At 56.2% G+C, this 15,393-nt stretch overlaps 1 protein-coding gene across 1 annotated transcript in view; it reads left to right on the top strand.

Moving 5' to 3' along the window:
* Window positions 1-15,393, top strand: part of FBLN1 (fibulin 1) — an 87,589-nt gene that overhangs the window by 56,906 nt on the left and 15,290 nt on the right. Inside the window, exons 15-16 of the mRNA XM_047785992.1 lie at window positions 4,616-4,758; window positions 6,645-6,776. Of these exons, the coding sequence (XP_047641948.1) occupies window positions 4,616-4,758; window positions 6,645-6,776 (275 nt within the window). The remainder of the gene's footprint in view (window positions 1-4,615; window positions 4,759-6,644; window positions 6,777-15,393) is intronic.

The following is a 15,393-nucleotide window of genomic DNA, read 5'->3' as shown; positions in this document are numbered from 1 at the left end:
ACTTCTACCCCAGCAGTGACCCCCAAGCCACAGCAGTGACAATGCTGGATCCTTAACCCTCTGAGCCACACGGGAATGCCAAGGACCTTTGAAAACTGAGCCATCAGGCCTTCTCTGAAGGTCAGGATCTCACACTAAGGAGAAACTGCTAGAAATGAAGTAGAGAATTGAGTGGGAAAGCGAGAGTAGAGACTCTGGAAAAGGAAGGTCCTGAGAGCAGGCTGCCAAGAACAAAGACGAGGGAGCTCCGAGAAACCGCTGGAAACCGCACCTCTTCCTCAAATTCCAGGAAAGCTAATTTTACATAAAAAATGATCAAGCAGGAGTTCCCTCTGTGGTGCAATGGGATCAGCGCCATCTCTGGAGCCCTGGGATGCTGGTTTAAAGGACCCGGTGTTGCCGCAGCTTTGGCGTAGGTTGAAAGTGAGGCTAAGATCTGATCTCTGGCCTGGGAACTCCATGTGCCACGGGGAGGCCAAAAAAGAAGACAAGAAAAGAAGAAAAAAAAAAAGATCAACCAAAATGTATCAAGGTGAAATCTCATATGAAGTTATTGTAGGAAAAAATGGAATAAAGAACAGAATGATTAGCCAAAAAAGGAGGGGGGAAAAAAATAAAAGAACAGCGTGACATCCACTAGAAAGTACACCAGAAAGACTAGATGAAAACTGTGACCTGTGGGAGTTCCTGCTGGGGCTCAGCAGGTTAAGAACCCGACTGGTATCCAAGAGGATGAGGGTTCAGTCCCTGGCCTTGCTTAGTGGGTTAAGCATCCAGCATTGCTGAGAGCTGTGGTGTAGGTCGCAGGCGTGGCTCAGATCTGGTGTTACTGTGGCTGTGTGTTACTAGGGCGGCAGCTGCAGCTCTCATTCGACCTCTAGGCTGGGAACTTCCATGTGCCCTAAAAAGACCTAAATAAATAAATTTTTTAAATAGGGGAAACAGATCCAAAAAATTATTAAGTGTCAGTGATGGTAATTTTAGCATTGTTATTCTGAGACTGCTGGGTCAATATAGGGAATAAATTAGATAAATAATTACGGGATAGTCTATCTTCTCCTGTGAACCAGGATTTTGATATGGAAAAAAAAAGGAGATTTAGAGAGTTCCCTGGTGGCCTAGTGGTTAAGGATTTGCTGTTGTCATTGCTGTGGTGTGGGTCTGATCCTTGGCCTGGAAACTTCCACATGCCATGGGAGCAGCCAAAAAAAAAAAAAAGAGAGAGACATTTCTTTTGTATGTAGGGGAGATTAATTTTTTTAAAATGTATAGTTCTTGTTTTGAATTGTAGCTATCAGGATGAACTCATGATGTATTTTATTTTTGAACATGTCCACAGAAGAGGCCTGGAAGCAAGGACCAGCTCAGGAGCGCTGAGCAGTCCTGGTATCCAGATTGTGGTTGAAATACCCTTTTGCACTAAAACACAAAACCAAACCGAAACACAAACCCAGGACTTGTTGGAGAAATAGCTGGGGCATAAAGTATAAGACGAGACTGGACCGCCTTGTCAGACCAGAGAGCAGGAAGCTATCAGAGGTTCCTAGGGCCCCAGCACGAGCATTCAGCGGCCAATCTGGTTTTTTCTGTGGCCAAAGATGGGAAAACTTGAGCTCCAACAAGGGATAATAAGTGCAATGGATTGAAATTCATCAAATAGTTTAAAGCTATGAGTTCATACTGATAATTTTATTTATGTATTTATTTTGGCTGTGCCCATGGCACGCAGAAGTTCCCAGCCCAGGGATCGAACTTGTGCCACAGCAGCAGCCTGAGCCCCAGCAGTAACAATGCCAGATCCTTTAACTGCTGGGCCAAAAGGGAACTTCTATGATATTTTTAAAACATCAACTGGGAGTTCCCATTGTGCCTCAGTGGGTTAAGAACCTGGCATGGTGTCCGTGAGGATATGGGTTCGATTTCTGGCCTTGTTCAGTGTGCTAAGGATCCAGTGTTTCCATGGCTATGGCGTAGGCCTGCAGCTGCAGCTCCATTTCGACCCCTAGCCCGGAAACTTCCATATGCTGCAGGTGCGGCCGAAAAAAAAAAAATAAAGGAAAAAAATTTTAAAAGTCAACTAATAACCTCTGAATGCTGATAGCTACCTTCGGGTCAATGCAGATAAACAATCAAGCAGTGATCTTGCTTTTCCTCTATAAACTATGCCCCCTGGTAGCCAGAGAGTATGAGGGGAAGCATCTCTTTACAGAAGTAGTCAAACTACTAAGTGAAAAAGAAACTATAGAGTCAAACTCCAGCATGGCTCGATCCACGATAAACCAGCAGATCTGGGCCCTGAGCATCAGCAGCTGATGACATCACGGAAAGGAGACGCGCAGACACCACGTGCACCCCCTCCCCATGGAAGACTCACCATCAACTATCATTTCTCCGAAGGGCCTGGGTCTGCATCTGATCAGGTGTCTGGATCCAGCTCCCAACGTGCCAGGAATGCTGAGGACAGAGGCTCGGGCGAGGCTGCACCAGGAGGACGTGGTCAGCACGCCCAGGTCTAGGAAGCGCTCTGGCTCACCTGTTTGCTTCCTTAACAGATAAACTGTATGGACGATGAAGGGGTGGGGAGGACACCTGTGGGTTAGAAAGGACTTTCAAAAGATGTAACAGATGACAGACTTTTTAGTGGAAACGTTTACATGCCTGTGTCTGGCAAGGCACACCTGTGTGATGCCACGCAAAGGAACCCAGGTAGGCGATTTCTAGGAGAGTGGGGACAGGGGTTACTTTGGGGACGCCCAAGGGGATTGAGACGGGTCCAGGACACATGCAGGGACCTCAGGTGGCAGGGGAAGATCTTTTTTTCTTTAGAAAAAAAATTTTTTTTGCCCTTTTTTTTTATAGGGCCACACCCACAGATATGGAAGTTCCAAGGCTAGGGATCCAATCGGAGCTGCAGCCACCTGCCTATGCCACAGCCACAGCCACGGCAGATCCAAGCCGCGTCTGCGACCTTTACCACAGCTCACGGCAACGCCAGATCCTTAACCCACTGAGTGAGGCCAGGGATCGAACCTGTGTCCTCATGGATGCTAGTTGGGTTCGTCAACCGCTGAGCCACAATGGGAGCTCCTTGTATTTTTTTTTTTCTTTAATAAATTTTATTGGAGCAGCGTTGACTTACAAAGTTGTGTTAGTTTTAGGTGTCCAGCAAGGTAAATCAGTTATATGTATCCACATGTATCCGTTCCTTTTCAGTTCTTTTCCCATCTGGGTTCTATGAGTAGATTACCCTGTGCTGTACATCAGGTCCTAGTCACCCACCTATTTTCTAGACAGTAGTGTAGACATGTCAGTCTCACCCCCAACTGATCCCTCCCCCACCACGTCTCCCCTTAGGTAACCAGAAACTTGGTTGCAAAAATCTCTGAAGTTCCTGTCATAGTGCAGTGCAAACGAATCTGATTGGGAACTATGAGGTTGCGGGTTCGATCCCTGGCCTCGCTCAGTGGGTTAAGGATCCGGCATTGTCGCGAGCTGTGGTGTAGGTCACAGACGTGGCTCGGATTCTGCGTTGCTGTGGCTGGGGTGTAGGTCGGTGGCTACAGCTCCGATTGGACCCCCAGCCTGGGAACCTCCATATGCCGCAGGTGCAGCCCTAAAAAAAAAAAAAAAAGACTTTATGAGTTGGAGATCTCTTTCTTGCCCTGAGTGCTGATTATAAAGTGCTTGGCCTTAAAATACTCATTCATCTGTCCCTTTGTCTTGTGTAGCTCTTGCATTTATGTTGTATTTTATGCCGAAGAGGTTTATAAAATATACCCAGGCCTGTAACAAACGTATGTCCCTTCTTCCTCCCCATCTGTCCTGTGACAGGGGCTTTAACTGCTTCGTGCTGGGCACTGAGCTGGGGGCTTTATAATCACACCCTCAGGAGTTCCCGTCGTGGCGCAGTGGTTAACGAATCCGACTAGGAACCATGAGGTTGCGGGTTCGGTCCCTGCCCTTGCTCAGTGGGTTAACAATCCGGCGTTGCCGTGAGCTGTGGTGTAGGTTGCAGACGCGGCTCGGATCCCGCGTTGCTGTGGCTCTGGCGTAGGCTGGTGGCTGCGGCTCCGATTAGACCCCTAGCCTGGGAGCCTCCATATGCCGCGGGAGCGGCCCAAGAAATAGCAAAAAGACAAAAAAAAAAAAAAAAACAATCACACCCTCAGTTATTAGCCCTGCCACCCACCTGACCCGGGGCCCCAAGGAAGTCGGGACCCTGTCTCCCGCGTTTGCTTTGGTGTCCCTGGCTCCTGGCACCCAGCAGATACTCAAGACACGCTTGCTGAGCAAGCGAATGAACGAATTTGATTGCCGTTGGAGAACCTGAAGCTCAGTTTATATCGTTGGCCAAGAGCAAAGTTCTGCTCATCCTGGCCAGGGCAGACGGAACCTGGGGCACGTGGTGGGTGTTTGTTTGGTTCAGTTTGTAGGAAGGGCCAGGAGGCTTCCCCACGGAGCTGCTGGGCTGTGGAGCCCGGACAGGTCTCCGACGGAGCCATCTCGGGGACCGGCGCTCCTGTCCCGCCGCCGGCATCTCCTGCCTGGACCCCAGTCTCTGGGGGGCGTGGTGGCCCCAGCTTTGCTCTGCCCCTTATGCTGTGGTCCCCCTCAGGCTCCGCCAGGAGAAGACGGACACCATCCGATGCATCAAGTCCTGCCGCCCCAACGACGTCACCTGCGTGCTGGCCCCCGTGCACACCATCTCCCACACCGTCGTCTCGCTGCCCACCTTCCGCGAGTTCACCCGCCCTGAAGGTGAGTGGCCGCTCCCACGGCCTGGGACGGGCCGTCGCCTGGGTAAGCTTCCCGGCCAGGCAGCCCCCTTGCTGGAGCTGAGAGCTTGGCCTGAAGGAGCCCCTCCTGGGTGAGATGCGGCTTTGGGGTTTGCAAGGTACCGCTCTCTCTGCCTCTGCATCTCCTCCGTCTCCTCAGACCACACAGCAGCGTGCCAGCCCATCCCTGGGTCTCTCAGTTCAGGGCAGGTGTGGGGGCGGGGGGGTCTCTTAGGGATTTCAGCCGTTCAGCAACTAGCTACCAAGTGTCAATTCTGTGCCGAGCACGGGCGCATCAGGGAGGGCCTCCAGGAGGCAATGACTCTCCTCTGGGAGCTCATCTAGGGCAGTCGGGGAGCCGGGAGACAGGAGGGTCCCAGGCAGAGCAGAACACCTCCCGAAAGGCCTGCCGGTACGTGAGGAGTGTGGACCTTTGAGGAAGGAAGCGAGTTTTTCCGGCTGGAGTGGTAGAGGCTTGGCAAGAGGTGAGCTGAAAGGGTAGGTGGGGGCCTGCACTTGGAACTGGGGCTTCAAGTCCAAGGCTTTGGGAGCCAGTAGTGGGTTGCAGCTGATGCTCTTTGCAGCATCACCCTGGAGACAGGGGGACAGATGGGCTGGCGTGGCTAGACTGGCTCCAAGAGCCCAGCAGTCAAGCAGTCAGTGTGCCCGTCTCGCCCCTACCCCCACAGGCAGCTCCCAGCCTGTAGTGTAGACCTGCCATCACAGCCCTCTTTTCACACCAGTGGGGCCCGGGCAGGCAGCGATGAAATGGGGTGCTGCTCTGTACGCCTCGCCTTGGGGTGTGCAGCCTGCAGGCCAGGGCTGGTGTGGGGCACAGCGCTAACAGGGAGCCCCTGGCCTTCTCAGGGAAGACAGACCGTTTGCCCTTTGCCTACACGCCGAGTGCAACAGGGTCCTCAGGTGATGCGGGAGCCCGTGCCAAGACACAGCACCTGGCGGCGGGGGTGGGAGGGCAGGAGAGGTGCCCCAGGGATGTGGTCGCCTGCAGGAGCCGGTGGCCCTGGCCCCTAGCCGCCAGTTTGTTCCTCTAGAAAAGGGGAGGCACAGAATCTTTGCAGCATGGCCCAGACTTGGGTCCGAGAAAATCCCTGAGTGCTATTTGCCTTGTGCAGGATGGCGGTTCCACTAAACCACACATGAATCCCTCCCAAATCCCTAACCCGGTTTTGTGTCCCCCCACCGCCCCCCCCCCGGCAGACCTATAATTGGTTGTGTCGGGAGTGGGCGTGGTTAGGGACACCTGTTAGCCTCTTGGGCCCAGGAAATCCAGACCTTGACCTTTGGTGATGGGCGGACCCTTGCTGGGCACTTCCTTCACGTCTCAGGTGAGGAAGCTGAGGCCCAGAGAAAGGACGCCCCAGAGATCGCACAGAGAGGGGGTGCTCCTGGCCAAGGACAGCCAGCCGACCTGGTGTCGGGTGGTCCGGGAGAGGGACCCAGCCACCAGACTGCCCGGCCCGGCCTGGGCAGTGGCTTGTCTGACCCTCACTGCTGCGGGCAGGAGCCCAGCCAGCTCCCTTGCCCTTTCCGGCCTCTCTCTCCTTGTCCCCTCACCCTCCTCCCTTCTGCGACAGCCCGGCTTCCGGAGGACTCACGACTAATTCCAGTTCCTTCCATCGCCGCCCCTGCCCCTCCTCAGCCCCATGACTTCAGGGAAGACCCAGATCTCGCCAGGCCTCGGCTTCCCGGTTGGCAAAAGGGGGATGGGCTGTGATCCAGGGCCCCTGGGGGCCCCTCCACCTTCCCCACACGGGGGCCCCCCGTGCTGGGTCCTCACTGCCCGAGGGGCTGTTTCGGGGCCGCGGGGCCCAGCGCTGTGCCCTCTCATGCCATCCTTCTCCCTGGCAGAGATCATCTTCCTCCGGGCCGTCACGCCAGCGCATCCCGCCAACCACGCCGACATCATCTTCGACATCACGGACGGGAACCTGCGGGACTCCTTCGACATCATCAAGCGCTACATGGACGGCATGACCGTGGGTGAGTGGCCGGAGACGTCAGGGCCGTCCGGACGTGCCCCCCTCCCCCCCCCCCCCGCCCGCCCAGCCGGTGGCTCAGCCCAGGCCTGTGGGGGACCAACTCAGTTCCCTCCTGCGTCCCATCCTTCAGGGCCCAGCTGGAACCCCCTCGTCGCCCAGGGTGGTGGAGCCACCAGCTCTCGGGGACACCCCTGTGGGCCTCAGTCTCCCCACCTACCAGGGGTGGATTAACTGGGGACGGACGAGGTCTCTGCATCTCCCCACTGTGAATTTCAGACAAGATCCCGCAGGCCAAGCGCTGGTCCCAGGACTTGGCACCGTCCCCCAGTTGTAGGAGCAGATAGGATTTTTATTCTTGTGGTGCAGCTGGAGACTAGCTAATGGGCATCAGGACCTGTTCACCTGCCCCCGGTCCAGTAGTGGCCACTCCCGCGTGTCGGTGGGTAGATGTACCAGGCCTCTGAACATGCCTTGGGTGTACAAAGAGGGCTGGAATTGGGGGGGGGGGGTGGCGGGAGGAACACAGGTGTTGGTGAGCCTGGAAGCCCTCGGCAACGCCTCTCCTGAACGGTCACGTTGGAAAGGATCCAAACTCGTGGGTTGAAAACGACCACATCTGCCACGTGGCATCTACAGTTAGACTCTGTAAACATTTTCCAAGCAGCTGAGCCGCTGAGGGCCCGGCGCTGTCCTTTGCCTTTGCTCAGTTTCCCCGCTGTGAGTCGGGCCGGGAGCAGTGGGCTACGGGCGTCTCCGGGCCCGGGATTTTGTGAGGTCTTCAGCATCCCTGCGGTTGGTCCCCAGCAGAGCGTTTTTGGAATGCGGTCTCTAGGTGGCGCTGTTGGACCTCAGAACCCTGGTCCCCGAGGCCCCGGAGCCGACCGTTGTTAAGCTGCAGCTGGAGACAGGGGATGGTTTTTCCCCTGTTGCCAAAGAGTCATTTATAGTGACTTTACAAGCTGTTAAATGGGTTTGCATGTTGTAAACATGACTGACTCATCTGGGGGGGCCTCCCACCCCCGGCCTCCTCCGCTAGTTGGCAGCAGGAATAATTAGTTAATTACAATGAATGGCACATTAGCCATGGCTGGGATGCCAAGGGGAGGGCCGGACGTTTGGGTGTCAGCAGCCATAAAACCTGCCGCTTGCCCTTGAGTCACTGCCCACTCGGGGCCTCAGTTTCCCCCGTCGTTAGGTGGAGAGATGCTTAAGGGGCCTTCCGGAGCCTGGATGGGGAGGTGGGAGCAGACGATAGGAGGTAAGGTCGAGGGTTTGTCCCCCCGTGTGGGGGCTGGTGAGCAGCCTGCTGGCACCCACGCAGAAGCGCACCTTGGGCCAGCCTCGTGCTTGATGCCGAGCCTGTAGGCGTGGCTGCAACACGGCCGGCTCTGGGGCGATTCGCAGCTCTCGGAACCACAGGAGTTGGAATCAGAACCTTCCCAGGTGGTTGTTCACTCTTTGCATTTCTGTGCTCTCTTCTTGCAGAGCCTCCCCCCCCCCGGCCCCCGCCCCATACCAGGCCCTGGGCCAGCGTTGTGGGTACAGAGATGAGTCAATACCACGCAGCTCCTGCCCCTAAAGGCTTTGCCTTCTGCCGGGTTGAGAAAGGGGGACAGAAACAGGTTATCAAAGCGCAGCAACCGAGAGGCAGGGACAAGCCTCCAACGGTTCGAGGCCTCCCTGGGGGGCAGGCTCCTTAGAATGTGTGCGCCTTCCGTTCCAGCTAAAGCCTTCCTGGGGTGACCCGGGCCGGGGGCTGGGAAGCGGCCGGGCCTGGAGCCAGTGCTCACCAGCACATTTTTCTAGCTGCATCTATAGTCCAAACAGAACCAACCTGGGAGTCTCTATTTCTTGGCTTCCCATCCACTGGGGCAGAAAATCCTGGCATCTCAAAGGCCGGAGGCTCTCTGAGGCTATCTTTTCCAATTCCTTCTTTTGTAAAGGGGACACCGAGGCCCAGAGCAGCAAGGGGGCTGGCTGGTCTTCTCAGGGGAGAGACAGGACAGAGCCCCTGGTGTGAGAGGCCACCACAGGTGCCATCCTCCCCGGGCCTCAGAGACAAAGAAGCCTCTGCTCACTGCTGTGCTGAGCTCTGGCTCTCTGTGCCTGCCAGGTGCTGCCTTATTTCTCTGCTTCAGGGTGTGTCGGGGGGTGTCTCTCCCCTGGGCTCCCCCCATCCCACCCCCTTCCCCCTCCTCTTCTGCGCCTAGTAACTTCTGTGCATCCTGGAATATTCTGAGCTCTGGGGGGTAGCTGCCCTGGCGCATCCCAGCCCTGGACACGGGTCTGGCCCTACGGCTCTGGGTCCATCCACCTGCAATGGCTGGTTTTGCCCTGGCCTCGAGTAGCCTGGGAACCGCCCCGAGCCCGCTCACCCGCCACATCCCCGGTCGGTCCCCGGAAGGCCTCTGGGGATGTGATTGTCTCTCTTGGCAAAGACAGAGCCAAGGAAATGACTGTCTGAGACTAAGCAACTGAAAAACCGCAGGGCCCAGGATGTTTGCAGACTCATTTTCAGCCGTGCATTCTCGTTTCAAGCAGGGTCTTAGGCAGAAACCCTTTATGTCCAAGGAAAGTGTTTTCCTGGCCGCTTAAGCCTCCCATCTGCTGTACCCCCTACCCCCAGTGGGGCTCCCAGGCCCGTTGAGCTTGCAGCACCTAGAGGGGACACCTGCCTACTACTCACAGGCGATGCCTGAACCCCTGCCTAGAGAGCTCTAGGCCACGCCCTGTGCAGACACTGGCCACCGGGCCTGGAGGGCTTCCTGGAAGAGGTGAGGTCTGAGCTAGGCCATAAGGCACGTGAAGGAGCAGCTCACACTTAGTACCAGGAGCAGGTGCCTTGTCACTACCACAACCTGTGACCTGGTGAGAGTCTCCCCACTCACCAGTGAAGGAGCAAGGGCCAATGAGGGCAGGAGGCTTGGCCTAGGCCACTCGGTGCTGGGGGCAGAGCAGGCTTCGAGCCCAGCCTTCCCCAAACACAGAGAACTGGAGCCCGCCAGCTGCTGGTGTTGGCTTGGATGCGGTTATTAAGAGTTTGCATCCCCAAAAAATAACCAGGGTCAAGCCGCCAAGACCCCCAGGCCATGGAGCTCATTCCTCCCCAGATAACAGAAGAAAAAAGTACCCCAGAGTCAGAGTCGATTAAGAACCTAAAAGGGCCGGGCCTGCCCCTAATGCATCCTTTAAAAACCAGTTCTTGGCAGGGATAAAGGCGGCTGTGAAGCAGGGCCGAGCTGCCGTCGTGTAAAGCCGCGCGCGGCCGCCCGCTGCATTCCTCTTTCACCAGCTGTCAATGAAAAATGAAGGATGTGTATTCTCCATCTGCACAAAAATGCTCTATTAATGCCTGAGGTATTCTCGGGCCACTACAAAGCCTTCCTTATCCAGCCCCCGGATTCATTCCTTGCTCAGCCGAGTGCCGGCTGTAAGCAGGGGCTGCTCCATAAGGGGTCTTTCAGGTAATAGCTCCCGAGAGATGACTAATGGGCGCCCTCGCGAGCTGGGCGTGGGCTGCCTATCATCAGCCACCAGCAAGTGCGGCCGCCCCTGGACAGCCAGCCGCTGGGTAGAGGCTGGTATCTGAGCCTCAGCCTTCCCCGAACCCCCCGCGGCCCCGCCACCACTGCTTTGTAACTGTTTTTCTAAGGAGAGGGAAAAAAAATCTCTATACTGAGGATCAGCTTTGCCAAAATTTCTGTTAAAACCTCCCCAAGTGGTTCCCGTTGTGGCTCAGCGGTAACGACCCTGACTAGTATCCATGAGGGTGTGGGTTCGATCCCTGGCCTCACTCAGCGGGTTGAGGGTCCGGTGTTGCCGTGACTTGCGGTGTAGGGCGCAGATGCGGCTCAGATCTGGCATGGCTGTGGCTGTGGTGTAGGCCGATGACTGTAGCTCCGATTCGACCCCTAGCCTGGGAAGTTCCAGATGCCACGGGTGCAGCCCTAAAAAAAAAAAACAAAAAACACCTTGCCCGAAGCCAGTAGGAACTAGACAGCTCTCAGTTAGCTTGCTTTTTAGACCCTCTGGTGGATTCTGTGAGCCCGATCCTTGGCCAGCGTGGTACGTGGCAGTAGGGTAGCAGTTATTTGCAAGTCAGCTCTTCCTGTCACACGACATGTTTCGTGAGATTGTGGACGTGCTGGGAGTGTTGTCGCATTAGCCCCATGGAGCGTGAGGTCTGGGCGGCGAGGACTTTGAGCTGCCGCCAGGGGCTGACGTCCGGTACACGCGCCATCAAGTCCGTACTGAAGGCCTAGCGGAAAAGACACCAGCGCCCCAGCTCGTGGGAGCTCAATGGGAAAACAGCCCTCCGAAGCCTGGACACCTCCCTGGCAGGACAGGACCCCCCACAGGTGATGGAATGGCCATTCCGCCCTGGCCTCTCCTGGCTCCGCATCCCGGCTCTCTGGTTTCCGAGAGGAATCAGCCACGCCGGGCCCCTGGCATGTGAGTTGAGATTCGTCGAATTCAACTGTATTGATGGATGTCCCTTCTTAATAACAGTAACAGTTAGGAGTTCCCACTGTGGCACAGTGAGTTAAGAGCACAACTGCAGCAGCTCAGGTTGCTGCAAAGGAGCAGGATGTTGCTACAGCTGCTGAGGCTCGGATCCAGTCCCTGGCCTGGGGAATGTCCACATACAGCAGGTGTGGCTGTTAAAAGTGACAGCAATACTGCTAATAAAAATAAGAACAGCTCTAAAACTGTGAGCTCCCCAGCCCAAAAGGAGATTGAAAGAAAGAGCGGCCTTTCCTCATTTTTCCTCCCCTACCAGTTTTGTTTTTCAGTCTTTGCGTAATTAACAGGAAGCCTCTATTTTATGAAAACCAGTAGGAGCATCGAAACAGAAATAAATCCCTGTTAAGGGACCCCCGGTATTAGCTTTGGGCCTCGGGAGTTTCCGCCAGTCCCTTCGCTTAAACTGTGACGCGAGTGCCTGTGTTGCGGCCTCAGCTCCTGGAAGGAAGTACGTCCATCTGTGTTTCACGTGGGTTTCATTCAGACACGAGTAATCATTTCAGAAACAGAGAGTTTCCCTGAGCTGCCCCCATGTCCTGAAACGCACTGTCCCTCCCCGCTTCTGTTCCATTTAGCGGAGAAGGTCCTTAAGGATAGTAAGAAGCCTCCCTCCGTTGTGACCAGGCTCTGTGTCCAGGCTCAGGGCTGTCCGTGGGCTGCTCGGAGGTCAAGGGCCAGCAGGCCTGGAGGGCACTTGGACGAATCAGGTCACTGGCTCCACCACCGTGCTTATGGATCACCTACTATGTGCTGAGTGAAGAGGGGGCCCCTCTGCCTCTAGGGAGGCTGGCAGTCACCAGAGAGTGACAAGACAGCACTGTGGGAGGTACTGTGGGTGCATAGCCCGGATTGCCTGTGCCTGGGCCAATCGAGGCAGGCTGCATGGAGGAGGCGGCCAGGATAAGAATCTCCGAGACGGATATGCCAGGGCTCTGTTCCTTTCCTTGGCGTGGTGGCATTTTGAACCTCTCCTCTTGACCACAGAGACCTGAAGGGGCGTCCTTCCTCATAAAAGGGTGGCCTTGAAGCTTCGAGACCACTGCTCCTATTCGAATCACGGAGCTCGGCTCAAGTCTTGCTCGTTCTTCACCTTCAATGCCGGCGCAGGTCAACAAATCTCAGCTGTGACTTCCCAGGGTCCTGGGGTTTGGCATCTTGTCACAGTCCTCACTGACCCGCCCCAGGGACCAAATGCAGGTTAGTTTTCATCTCCCGTGACCACACACGCACACACACACACCCAGCATTCCCTGGCTCTTGCTCCACTCCCCACCGCTCTCTGCTGGTTCCCACCAGTCTTGTGCACCTGGAGGCCTTACCAAGACTGTCATCCTGTCACCTAACTGTCCCTTCAATCCAAGACACACTCTGAGGCCCTCTGCGGCCAGGCCGTGGGTTGGCTCTGGAGAGGCTGTCAGTGGGGGGTACACAGCTCACACGCTCAGGGACCTCCCAGCCCAGAGGGGGAGAAGGATGCCCCACCAGACCGTTCTAATACCACATGGGAGGTGCTGGACGTGCAGAGCAGAGGCAGCCTGGCGGGACTCATGGAGCAGTCTGGGGAGGCTTCTTGGAAGACCCAACATAAATGTTGGGTCTTGATGGCCAAAATGGAGCGACCGCGCAAAACGGCATTCCTGGCCCAGGGGCTGTGTGATGAGAGGCGGGAGGGGGCGGGCACCCAATTTACTGCCCCCAAAACATCCAGAATGCACCAGGGAAGAAGACAGCAGGGGATGGGGGTGTCTGCACCCCCGGGACTCCATGGACATTCTCCTGTGGCCCCCCAGATGCTCCTGGGGGGCTGGCAGTGCCCATGGTGGTGTTTCAAGGTCCCTCTGGCACCGTGAGGTGGTGGTTGTCCCCACTTAGTAGATGACAAGACTGAGGCCAGAGGTACTTAGTTGCTGCCCAGGTTCTCCCAGCCCAGGAGGGTTTGAGGATGGGAGTTAGACCCAGGCCATCTGTCTCCATTTTTCTCTGGTCTACACCAGCTGGTGTCTACACCAGCAGCCATTGGGTCCATGTCTTAGTCTGAGAGGATACATAATGAAGTGTCTCCTTTTAAGCCCTTGCAGTGTTCCTGGCCATGGGGGCTTGGGCCACCTCTTTGGGACTCAGAAACCCCTCAAGTCTGTGGTTAAGAGGTGGGGTTCACAGAGTTTCTGTTGTGGCTCAGCGGGTTAAGAACCCAACATAGTCTCCATGAGGATGCGGGTTTGATCCTGGCCTCACTTGGTGGGTTAAGGATCCGGTGTTGCCACAGGCTGCGGTGTAGGTTGCAGATGCATCTTGGATCCCGTGCTGCTGTGACAGTGGTGTAGGCCGGCAGCTATAGCTCTGATTCTACCCATAGCCTGGGAACTTCCCTATGCTGCAGGTGCACTCCGCCCCCCAAAAAGAAAAAAAGATGTGAGGTTCACACCACCACCCTGCTAGAGAGGGGACAGGGTCCTGGAGGCTCCCCGATGGCCCTTCCCCTGCAGAACTGCCAACTAGCTCCTGCCTAGGGGCTTCTGCCCGGTCCCTCTTCTGCAGACAGGAACTGGTGGGGGGTCTGGGGTCTCAGGGGAGGGCTGTGCAACCAAAGCCGGGCCACGCTGCCTTCAGGCAGACACTGAGATCGCCTGTGATTTAGGCAGGTTGTTGTAGGCTGGGCAGGACCCTCTCTGGCTGGAAATGTGCTTTAAGTATAACCTGCACATTTGAGAAGAGATTCCGACCCCACTCGCCTTCACAGCTTCTTTCTGCTCGGGTCTGACTCGGTGCGCATGCGGGTCTGGGGGGCTGAGTGCAGGTGTGTGTGTGTGAGTTTAGGTGGGAGTGAACGTATCAGCAGGGTGTTGCGGGCTGTGTGGGTGTGAGGGGGGGTAGGGACCAGTGTGTCCACACGCAGGGTTTGACCTCTGAGATGTTTCTGCCTCGCTGGCTGGGAGAAAGGGACAACCCTGGAGCATCAAGGCCTGGCTTCGTGTCCCCAGGCTGGGGCCACCCTGGACCCGTGCACAAGGTCTAGAGATTTTGCTCAGTGTTGCTCGGGAGTGGACGAGCCACCCAGCGTCCCCGTGTTGTCCACTCACCCTTCACAGTGTCACGCAGGCGCTCACGCAGCCTCGCAGGGTGGCCGGCCCCCCCTGGACTGGCATCAGTTTCTATAAAAAAAACCTCAAGTGCCGGCCCCGGGGCCCTTAGGCAGGGAGTCGGCGCCGCAGTTTGCAAGCAGGTGTGCAGGATGTCATGCCTGCCGTGGGTTGTTCCCTGCGCTCCTCGTCCTCCGCTAGGTCCCCTGAGAAGCGCAGGGGCTCCTGCCCTCAGCCCCGGGCCAGGCACCCCGGCCGCCAGCCCTGCTCCCAGTGAATCGGAAGGAATGACACGGTCCGGCTGACCGTCGAGGTGGCCACCTGCGTTAGGTTGAGGAGGGACAGTCCCTCGTTACAGACGCCGCTCTTGTTAGATGAAGCGATTACGTGCAAGCTCCTAGCGGTGCCCGGCACATAGTAGGTGTGCAGGAAGTCAGTATTAATGGAAGCCAGTCCTTTCCCCAGTGTAACGTGTCTGTGCTGAAGACACACAGGGGCTCTAAGTGTAACCACCCTCCTAACAAGGCCTCACACCCCCTCCGAAAGGGAAGCCCAAACATTGACCTCTTGAAGTCACGCTCTGTTTCTCGTCAAGTTCGGAAAATACCGACGGCCGGCATGACCCTTGTAGGGCCAGCCCCGTAGGGTCTGTTGCCACAGATGGAGCACTGAACTCGGGGTCCTGCATTCTGGGCTTGATTCTTGCTTCTCTGATTCTAGCTGTGTGACCTCAGGCAGGTCCCATGACCTCTCTGGGCCTTGGTTTTCTTCTCAGCAAAATGGTCCTAATAATATTTGCCTTGTGGGAGTATGAGCACCCGGAGGAGTCGCAGGCGTTTTGATGTAACTGGGTAGGTTGTTCAGGGGCTAAAGGTGCCAGTGCGAGGAAGCTGTTTGGAGCTGGACGGCTGGCAAGAGCTCAGAGCCCCCCTAGAGGACAGGGCAGCGGGCCAGAGGGAGGCACATGGGACGATGCCAGGACAGTTTTCCCTAGAGTGGTTCCAGCTACCTGGG

The sequence above is a fragment of the Phacochoerus africanus genome, chromosome 7 (genome assembly GCF_016906955.1).
Source record: "Phacochoerus africanus isolate WHEZ1 chromosome 7, ROS_Pafr_v1, whole genome shotgun sequence".
In the NCBI taxonomy this organism is placed as follows: Eukaryota; Metazoa; Chordata; class Mammalia; order Artiodactyla; family Suidae; genus Phacochoerus; species Phacochoerus africanus.
The sequence above is the reverse complement of the archived record's forward strand: the minus strand, read 5'-3'. Positions and strand labels throughout refer to the sequence as shown.